The 11,495-nt window shown below is 37.1% G+C and overlaps 1 protein-coding gene across 1 annotated transcript; it reads left to right on the forward strand.

Moving 5' to 3' along the window:
• Positions 1-10,635: 10,635 nt before the first annotated feature.
• Positions 10,636-11,241, forward strand: LOC143850044 (uncharacterized). The gene has a single exon (XM_077359369.1). The coding sequence runs from the start codon at positions 10,636-10,638 to the stop codon at positions 11,239-11,241; it is 606 nt and encodes a 201-aa protein (XP_077215484.1).
• Positions 11,242-11,495: the final 254 nt, after the last annotated feature.

Genomic DNA, 11,495 nt, shown 5'->3' on the forward strand with positions numbered 1-11,495 from the left:
CACACCATAGGATGATCCAAACCATGGACGGCTTGGATCATCCTATGTTGTGGACGGTACGCTTCAATTTGAAAAATATCGGTGGGGCCTACGATTGGACCTTAATGTTACAGTACGACCAACTCTATAGGATTATCCAAACCATGGACGGCTTGGATCATCCTATGTTGTGGACGGGCCTTAATGTTACTGTACGACCAACTCCATAGGATGATCCAAACCATTCATTTGATGGGCCACAATGTAAATAGGTTGTGCCCCAAAAATCATTTCCATAGGATGATCAAAACCCTACAATCTATAGAGGTTGCATAAGATGTAGTTTCTATTTAGATCGGAGGGCTAGGATCAGCCTATGGAAATGATATTCTGGGACGCAAACTATTTACGTTTATGGCCCATCAAATGGACGGTTTGGATTATTCTGTGGTGTGGTATGGGCATGGCCTACGTTGTTCAAAGATGGGCCCATAATTTACAATGTTACAACCACTTTAGAATGTTAGAACAACTATGGAACCTCTCGGAACCACTAAATTGTAATTCCGAGGCCTACGTTAATGGTTCCAAGATGTTTAAAACACCAATGATACACTCATAATCAATTTTACAACCAATACAATACTATTACAAAGTAGGAACCACTACTTACACCCTTGAAACCATACTTTATACTCATGGAACCACTATTTAACCCCTCGAAACCAGTAAATTATGGTTCTGATGCATACATAATGGTTCCAAGATGTTTAAGACAGCAATGATACACTCATGATCACTATTATAATGTAGGAACCACCACATTCACTCTTGAAACCATATGTACACTCTTGGAACCACTATGTAACCTATCGGAACCACTAAATTGTGGTTTCGAGGCCTACGTAATGGTCCCAAGATGTTTAAAACATCAATGATACACTCATGATCAATTTTACAACCAATACAATACTATTACAATGTAGGCACCACTACTTGCACTCTTGAAACCATACTTTACACTCATGGAACCACTATTTAACCCCTCGGAACAAGTAAATTATGGTTCTGAGGCATACATAATGGTTCCAAGATGTTTAAGACAGCAATGATACACTCATGATCACTATTACAATGTAGGAACCACCACATTCACTCTTGGAACCATAATTTACACTCTTGGAGCCACTATGTAACCTCTCGGAACTACTAAATTGTGGTTCTGAGGTCTACGTAATGGTTTCAAGATGTTTAAAACGTCAATGATACAGTAATGACCACTTTGACAACCAATAAAATAGTATTACAATATAACAACCACTTTGGAACCATAATTTACAGTCTTGGAACCACTATGTAACCTCTCGGAACTACTAAATTGTGGTTCCGTGGCCTACATAATGGTTCCAATATGTTTAAAACACCAATGATACAGTCGTGATTACTTTTACAACCACTAAAATACTATTACAATATATCAACTACTACTTGGACTCTTGGAACCATAATTTACACTCTTGGAACCACTATGTAACCTCTCGGAACTACTAAATTTTAGTTTCGAGGCCTACATAATGGTTCCAATATGTTTAAACAGTCATGATCACTTTTACAACCAATAAAATAGTATTAAAATGTACCAACCACTACTTGAACTCTTGGAACCACTATGTAACCTCTCGGAACCACAATCCGAGGTCTACGTAATGGTTCCAATATGTTTAAAATACCAATTATATAGTCATGATCACTTTTACAACCACTAAAATACTATTATAATGCACCAACCACTACTTGGACTCTTGGACCATAATTTACACTCTCGGAACCACTATGTAACCTCTCAGAACCACTACATTGTGGTTCCGATGCCTACGTAATGATTCTAATATGTTTAAAACACTAATGATACAATTATGATCACTTTTATAACCACTAAAATATTATTACAATGTACCAACCACTACTTGGACTCTTGAAACCATAATTTACAGTCTTAGAACCACTATGTAACCTCTCGGAACCACTAAATTGTGGTTCCGAGACCTAAGTAGTGGTTCCAAGAGTCCAAGTATACATACAATGTCCATTCAGGCTTCTCTCTATACCACACACACACAGAGAGAGAGAGAGAGAGAGAGAGAGAGAGAGAGAGAGAGATATGTCAATATAAATATGGTAATAACCAAACAAAGAGGCAGGTAGAGACTATGAAAATAAACCAAAGCACAAATAACATGAAAATATGAAAAGGAGATGTAAACCCTATTCAAGTAGAGGAGCATGGACCTACTTGGAGCTATGTTTATCACCCAAGTTCAAATTTGTGACAAGTAATGATGTTTTTTTTTCCCCTAAAATACAATGGGATCGGAGCTTGCTAAGGATGGCAATGGCTGCAATGGCTGTTTTTCACGTTAGTTGGGTCGGGGAAGAAAAAAGAAAAAAGGTGAAGTGGGTATGTGAAAATAGCTTAGGGATTAGAGCCTAAAAGATGGTGGGAAAAAGCAAAGGGGTATATTTGTCCTAAAAGCCATATTCTTTCACCTGACAGCCCTTTTTTTATAAAATTGAAATGTCTACCCTTTATTCACAATATAACTAAAACTTTGCATTTTTTTAATAATTTTCCCTACTTTTTTTTTCCATGAAATTTTTTATTAATTAGAAATTTTCCTATGGAAAATTTTATTGAAACCTTTTTGCATGAATTTTTTTTAGAATTTTTTTCCAAAGAAAATAAAATTTCCAGCACTTTGTAAACTCAATTTCCATCATTTTTTTCGAAAATTGAAATTTTTTCCTGTTTAAAAAAAATAAAAATAAAATTACAAACCTATTTTGATTTTTTCCATGGAATATTATTACATGGAATTTTTTACATCTCATGCATAGCATGGTGGGCCCCACCATTTTACATCCATGAATAGCAATTATAGCATGGGCCAGGAATGCTAGTAGGCCAATAGTTTTGATGTTAAATATAATGGTTAAAATAGTTAATGGCTCCTTTTGCAAATAAGATTAAATTAAAAATAAAGGGTATAACAACCATGGTTTTAAATTTCAACCGAAATTTCGGATTTCGGTCGAAATCGAAATCACATGTACCCGAAACGGTACATTCTTTTGTCCAAAATTCCAAAAATTCGGTCGAAATTTTAGGAGATTGATTTCGGCCGAAATTTCGGTTTCGGTGAGGACCGAAACGCATTCCGAAACCGATATTTGAGACCGTGATAACAACTACCCCTTTATATAGTAAATAGGGAATGTTGCGGAAAGGCATTTCACGGCTGATTTTTGCTTGACAGAACAGGCACATAGGCTCACTTTTCAGCAGATTTTGTCTTATTCATTTTATTTATACGAGGTGGCTGTTTTCTCATGAAAAAAGTCAGCTGCCCACGTTATCTCCTAGCAATTACCCTTTTTGTGATTTTTTATGCCTTCATGTTAGGTTAGTTTCTATCATTATTAAAGTACGGGTTTTGCTAAACGGAGAGCGTCTCTCGCGACACCTGCGCTGGAATACAAATGAAGGTCGTACAAATCCACATTTGGATCCCGATCGATAATCGCTTTCCCATGCAATTATTGATCTTTGATCTACTGATTTTTCTCAATTATCGCTTTCCCTGTTTTCAAAGAGAGTGCTTATGGTTTTATTGAAAATCTGGTGAGCCATTGTATCACTTCATTGACTACAGACAATTTTTATTAATTGCTACAAAAATTTAATACTATATAATTGAAGGAAATCAAAGAATATATTGTAATTGCGTTGTTATCTTTGTAAATAAATACCATATGGGCCCATTTGGATACCTCAAATTTTGTTTTGGACTTGGAATTGAGTTTTCAGTACAAAATGAATAGATCTGCCAGCTCATGTTGGGGGAGACAGAGAGGGAAGGGGGTAATTCCTGCTGCGGAGAGAGGTTGAGGAGCCAAGAGGGTGAAGGACACAGTGGATTTCCAATTTTTTATTTCCACAGCTTATTTGGAGATCTGATTTCGCTGAATTGGAAATTCAAGGATTAGATCGGTATCCAAATGTCAACGCAAAAAGGGCTGCCAATGTCAGAATTCCAAATCCAAACGGGCCCTATAGGATTTTCTGATATGACTTATAGATGTGTCCACGAGATGGCGGGCCCATAACGTATACATATTGGCCCCATTATTTAAGGCAGGTGACCTAAGTGGTCTCAGTCGCTTATGACATGTTACATAGATCTTTTAGACCCCATTCGTTTTTTTTTTTTTTTTTTTTTTTTAGAATCGATGTTGATAAAATTTTAGTCAATGAGTGTCACATTTGATTCTCAAAACCCAAAACAAGCAGAGCCTAAACATAATTTTGCATCTAATAATCAGTTTTGGTCTCAGACTCCAAAACAAACTGGGCCTTGGGTTTTGGACTGCAAAGAAGAAAAATTATCCAAAGAGTTAAAAAAATCTTGACAAAAATCCTGAGTTTTTTAAACCTAGTTTTAAACATTAATCAATCTCAAATAATTCAAAATTTCTCAAAATTTTCGAATTGAAGGCAAGTTTTTCAAATTAAACCTAAATTTTCATAATTAAACTATAATTGAATGTTCATCCTAACCTAGGTGACAATGCACTTGGCCATCCTTCCAAGCTTTCTGTTATGTCTTAAATAAAAAAAATAAGACACATCCGAAAGTATGGAAGGATGCTGAAGAGCATGCCTTGGTTTATGTTTGTGTCTTATTTAGGAAAAATAATATTTATAAATGCTGCAAGTAGAAAGTAAAATATTGGCTTTTAACAAATTTTTCCCGAACCACCCCCCCTCTCCCAAATAATTCTTTATTTTTCCGAACATTTCTCTAACCAAAATATTCTCAAATCATGAACTTTGTTAAAGTATAAAAGATTAATAACGCCTTTCTCCAACATCTTAAGATTTTGGAGAAGTTGGTAAGTTTACATGGTATCAGAACAAATGCCTGAAACCTCCTTGATAGTAAAAAAATACACATGCAATGGCCAACCCCAAAAGAGGAGCCACATGTAGGCCAACCCGAAGAAAGAGAGGCCACACGTGCCGGGGAGTGTTAAAGTATAAAAGATTAACAATCCCTTTCTCCAACAACTTAAGCTTTTGTAGAAGTTGGTAAGTTAACAAACTTTGTAACTTGTTTGCCATGGTATTGCCCCGTTGAAGAGGGGATAAATGCACGAAGTTAATGTTGAGTGTAGGGGTGTCAACCGATCGAGCCACTTAGGATCGGATTCACTTAGTCTTGCCCACTATCTATTCAGACTCCTTATCAGTTGGATCCTGATCAGAGAGTTTTTTGAAACTACATTCGGAGTCCGTGTCATGGTTGATCTATTTCGAATTTGACCTGCAATCGAAGTGTTCTTGACCCTACTGACGTTCTACACAGTTAGGGCTTAGGGTTAGGGGAAGTGGGGTGAAACTCGAGAGAAAGAAGAGAATTGTCATCAAAATAAAATGCAAGGAAATGAAAAATTGTTTGTTGCTTTGATTAAATTTTACTAAAATACCCTTCATAATTATATGTAAATGAATAAAGATACGAAGGGTATTTTCGTACATTAGTGCCCTCCCTTTGGATCTAGGACACTTCATCGAATTTTATGGCTATGTCCGAGTCATGATCTGAAATAATTTCGGATAATTTCGGATCTTAAGATATGGATCCAATGGATACAGTTAATATCCAATTGTGCCCAAATCCTATCCATTAATGTTTGTCTCTTTAATAGAATCATTTACTGAATAATGTTTGTCTCTTTAATTGAATATTTGGACTTGATTTTCAGCATTCATGGGTTCGATTAAATCAAGTTGATTCGATCTAGACTTATCCAAATAAGTAACTTTTGGCAATCAGTAATATAAAGATTTCCAAATTTTAAAGATATTCAGATTAGTACATTAATCCTGATCGGTAGTCCAAACCAAATCAAGGATAAAGATTGAGTAGACTTGGTTGAATCCCGTGTCTACGTACTTAAGAAGCACCAACTATCTTCAAAAAGCGGCTTTAATGGTGAACTTCTAAGTTAAGATTCAACGTCACGATAGTTATTGTGACTGTATTGTTTCTAATAATTGAGAGGCCATTATGTGGGAAAGCAGGAAAATTGGACTTTTAGGTACTAAAGTCGGCAGTGCATTAATATCATTATCAAAGTATTAAGAGCTGTGCTCCACCATACCCGTCATTTGCTCAGAAATATTAAAGTGGTACCCACACCGCATTGTTCTCCATCAAGAATAAGTTGGTGTGATCTATGCACATTAATATTTTAATGTGTGTTCCATCAAAAGCTTCTCTTTGACTAGTGTTTGTTTTGTAACTGAAAGAGATTGAAATAGGAAGTATCTTTGATTAGAAGATAGATCAGGAAGCAGATGAATTGTCTTTCTTGTGATTTGTTTAGATGTGGAAAACTAGCAACAATGTGTGTGTGTGTGAGAGAGAGAGAGAGAGAGAGAGAGAGGGCCCACCTATTCAATAATCAATTGGATCTCTAAAATAACCCTAGAAATCAGAGAGAGAAAGAGAGAGGAAAGAGGGTATATATATGATTAGGAAAAGGGCAGAAAATAGAGGGCCCTATAAATCAAGAACAGAAACATACTAAAGATGAGCGACGATGCGCCTTCCTGATAGAGGGGCCTTTCCAAGTCTTAAACTCAGAAGATATGAGAAGAAACCATTATTTTACAAAGAAAAAGATGTTTTATCTGAAAATCATGCTTTCAAAACAATCCAGCTCATACTGTCCACTTCCAAAGGATTAAAAAAGAATACCAACCCAAATCACTCATTTTCAAAGATTTTCAAAAGAAACCAACGAGATAAGCTCGAGTTCCGAAACCCCGGGAGCCCATATGAATGCCAAAAAATTAACAGTGGGACAACCTTATGGTTATAGGCCATCCTGCTGACTTGGAGCAAGTGCACGTGGGGCCGGAACGCTGACTCACCACAACAATTGACCCCACAATGTGGGGTAAGAGTTTGATTTTTTTTTTCTAACAATGTTAAACATGGTCTAATGAACTTTTGCATAATTAGTTTAGCATAGATCATTATTTAATTGGTAAATAGACTTCATGACTTAAGCATGTTTTAACATAAGAATCATGATTAGAGTCGCTTAGCTGATTTACCTTTAGTAGAAGCATGTTTAAAATAGCCCAATCACTCATGGTATGATTTGGACTAAAAATTATTTAGAGAACAATTGCATGTTCGCTTAGTTTGGCATTAGCATGATTTATGTTTACACATGTTTTCGAAAGATCAGGTCTCATTTCATAATTAGGATCATCTAGTAATGTGGTATAATACATGGCTCTGTCTCAATGGCCTGTGATATGGCTTGCGCAAATTCGATATTAGCACAAGTGATTGGCCTGGTTCAGCTAGCTTTCATTAGAATTTTGGGTACTCGGTTTTGCACGTTTGACTAGCATTTTTCCATGAAACCCACATATGTCGCCTGAGAATTGAGTACTTAGCTTTCCTTTTTTAAGGCACTCTTATAAGGGTGGATTGGAACAGTGATACTAATGTAGGAGCATCCCTTAGCAGCGTTTACATTGTTCTTTCATGGCTCTTTAGTTTAGGTTTTTCCTGTTTTAGGGTTTTGTTAACGAGTGCCCCCAGGGCACTCGTTAAGTAGCATTGAAAATGTAATTTTAAATTTACATAGGGATTAAGAGTTTTACTTGGCTTTTGAGTCTTTTTTTCTCATACAATGTGTAGATTTACATTTCCAATGCACCTTAATGAGTGCCCCGGGGGCACTCGTTAACAAAGCCCTTTTTCTTAATAGGGGCAGATTAGTCTTTCTTTGGTAATAAGCTGCTCATATAAAGGCCCAAATTGTCATTTGAAGGGACTCTGAATACGAGTTGTAGTGAATTGCGAATGACACATTCCCTGTGCCTTTGCTCTTCTTTATTTAACCGTCGGATGCCGAACATGTTCGAACCTCCTTCCTCAGTGAGTTATATCAGTTGTTACTGCAATCAGGGCACTGCAGGCGGAACCACTTGACTCAAACCACTCTTTAATTAGGATCCCGTGGTATGCCGCCTATTCCGCCCCGTCCTGGATTGCCTTTCCTACTTCCATCAAAGTCCAGCTTCAACCAGCCTCGAGGGTAAGGCGACCACTTGGGTTGGACCTGTACCTTCATTACCTCGTTCCAATTTCTGAGAATCTCTCCCACATTAGCAAACTTCTAATCTAGTAGGTCCCAATCTAGCAAAGTCAATGTAGCAAGGTTCAAGTGCAGCAAGGCTCAATGGAGAAGGTGGAAAGCTCTAGGCATGAATGTTGCATGTTCCAAGAGAGTGGGTGGTCAAGCTTTGAATTTCAACAGTTATAAAATACACAACACCATTAGTTAATAGAAAATCGAGAGAAGAGTTGTAGAGATCTAGAGAAGGAAAAGAGATGAACATAAGTTGTAGAGGCATATCTTTTAAGTCTTTTGATATACATGTTTTGGAATTGTACAAGTCATTTACTTCATTTATGTTTTGCATTTGATAGTATAGTAGTAGTTGCTGTATAATCAAGAAGTGTTAATCTCGAACTTGAGTAGTAGGTTATAATTTGGGCCTTGCATCCTCTTCTACAACGGGCCATTTTGGTGAAATTTAAAGTCTTTTGAGTATTACAATAAATTGGGCTTTATTCTTTGTGTGTTTGGCATCAAGAGAATAATTTTCTTCCCTTGATTCTCGTCTTCTCCCTTCATCTAGTTGGATTCATTCCAACAGTCTATTCAGTCATCTGGTTACATTCATCCCAATAGTCCACTCAGTATGCTTTAAATTTGCCATATATAGTTTGAAGTAGACTAAAATTGGTGGAAGTATATAATCAGTGAGGAAAGAAGCACATATAAAGAAACTGAAGGAAATCGATGAGCAAAGATCATCTGATGGTCTCCACATAAGAAGGTCAATCTATATATCTACAAGCAATGATGAAAGTAAATCCACACCCTTGTACAACTTTTTATCATAAACATCCCACGAAACTTTCTAAAATGGTTCATCCTTATAAACAAATCACATGAAGAAGAATATTAAATTAAATTTCGGATTTCAAAAATACAATCAATTCTGACCGACCTTCACTCTTTTGATAATATATTTTTGTAGAAAACTCTGATCGACATGCCTTTTTTTTTCTAACAAAATAGACCTGAAGATCTTTTCGTTAGTATATTACATGCTACATTTCGACTATAATAACCTTTTCTGGAATGAACTTTCACTCGATATCGGTTGCTATGATACCACTTGTTGGTCCAATAGAGACATCAGATGATCTATAAGTTGTGGTTTTCACCTTCTCTAGATATCTACACTAGTTTTTCCCCTTTCCTTTCTCTACGCAAATGACTACAAATATATAGACATGAACAACTCTTAAAATAGCTAACCACGTTAAAAACTTGGGTTTTGCTAACCAGCCAGTTAAGGTGCATTGGAAATGAGACGGAGCCAGGAATTTTCGTGAAGGGGGGCAAATTTGCTTGAGGGTGGGAGCCAAGAGGATGTCTCTTGTAGCGCGTTAAGGGCCCACCGCTTTACACTACATTTCATATTTTGATGTAATGGGACCCACTATTTACACATGGATGGGGTTCACTATTTTACACCCCAGCATAGCATGTCCCAAGAATGCTAGTGATTTAATAAATTCCAAGCGCCCGCCCCCCAGCACACCCCCACCCCCCCCCCCCCCAAAAAAAAAAAAACTAAAATAAAATAAAATAGAATTGCTTTTTACATTGAAAATCTCAATAGAGGTGTTTATAACAGGCAATCCAATGGACTACAAATTTACACACATATATAAAATCTCATTGGGGTGCTAGCAAAAAGGGGATTTCGTTTTGCAAGTTAGAGATGAAATTCTTTGTTGTGACACCTACACAAAAGACAGGGTAGTGAACTCGTATCCTCACATAATGCAAAAATATCCATATCTTTTTAACTTTTTCCCTCAAACCTCATTATTACCTAGGCAAAGACTTTTGCCTTTTGCCCTTCCTTTAATGTAGAATTTTCTTTTGGTACTTTGTACTTGGTCTGAGAATAATAAAAAGAAATGAAGACTTTAGTTGGTCAGGAGAGAGCTTCACCCAATTACGTCATATCGATGAAATATTCACAGAAGGCAATTGGAACAGAGATATCATAAACTGCCTTCCTGGGTTTCTTCCTCTGCTTGAAAAGGTAATCCATACTCATGGTTCAGAAAATCATACTATCTGGAAGCCCAATCCTAATGGGTCTTTCACCATTAAAACTGCTTGGGAATACCTTCGTAACCACCATCCTAGAGTTCCTTGGTTCAAAAGTATCTGGTACCATGGCCATATACAGAAGCACAGCTTTGTAGGATGGCAAGCCATCCTTAACAAGAAAAGTAATAGAGATAAGCTGTCCTACCATGGGCCCTCCAGAGACATTCACTGCCCATTATGTTTGGTTGAAAGGGAAGACACAAACCATCTGTTCTTTAAATGTGCCTACTCAGCTTGGATTTGGAGATTCGTTCTACGAAGATTCAGCTATAAGAGGAAACCCCTTCATTCTTTACAATTGGAAGAAGAATGAATCAGGCCAACCACCAGGGGAAAAACCAATCAGCAACTGGTCTCCGGATTGCTTTCAATGCCTCCATCTATCAGATTTGGACAGAACGAAACAGGAGAATTCATGAACAAAAATTCCAGCACAAGAAATCAGTCCTCAATGAAATTCTCCTTATTATCATATCAAGGTGCATTCATTTAGGTCTAAACGACCTCCCTTCCTCCAGAGCCTATTCCCTCTGTCAGAACCTTCAGCTCCCCCTTTTTGTGAATGTCATTGGTCCAAAATACTGCCATTGGTCCCCTCCAGAAACAGGCTGGTGTAAACTAAATTCTGATGCTGCTTTGGTAGGAGACCTTGCTACTATTGGAGGGTTACTGAGAGATAACTCTGGAGAGCCCTTAATTGCCTTCTCCATTAACACTGCTGCTGCTACAATCCAACAACTAGAAATCGATGCAATATTCTATGGTATTAAGCTGGCAAGGGAAAAAAACATAACAAATCTTTGGATCGAATCCGATTCCCTCCGTGCAGTTAACACCATTAGAGGCCTCATTCCCTGCATTTGGAAGAAAAAACACATACTGCACCAGATAAAATCTGAACTAGGATCTTTTTAGAACTGGATCATATCCCATACATGGAGAGAAGCGAATAGAGGTGCTATTTTCCTCTTCAAGCATGACTGCCCGATCAAAGGAAAAGACATCCCCAAGCAAAGCCTTCCAAAGTATCTTTTATCCATCTGCATTGAAGATTTCTCGAGAAAAATATATATTATATATTGATGTTTTCAGGATCTTCCCCTGAATTAGAACCTCTCTTGATATTATGCCCCTTTAGTTCTTTTTCTGCTTCTCTTCAATGTAATTTC

Source organism: Tasmannia lanceolata, unplaced genomic scaffold, assembly GCF_043159265.1.
Source record: "Tasmannia lanceolata isolate RefF3 unplaced genomic scaffold, GAP_Taslan_0.1 ptg000018l, whole genome shotgun sequence".
In the NCBI taxonomy this organism is placed as follows: Eukaryota; Viridiplantae; Streptophyta; class Magnoliopsida; order Canellales; family Winteraceae; genus Tasmannia; species Tasmannia lanceolata.

Bases quoted from the DNA above. Each gene is read 5' to 3' on its own strand.
- LOC143850044 (XM_077359369.1), top strand. From the start codon at position 10,636: ATGAATCAGGCCAACCACCAGGGGAAAAACCAATCAGCAACTGGTCTC.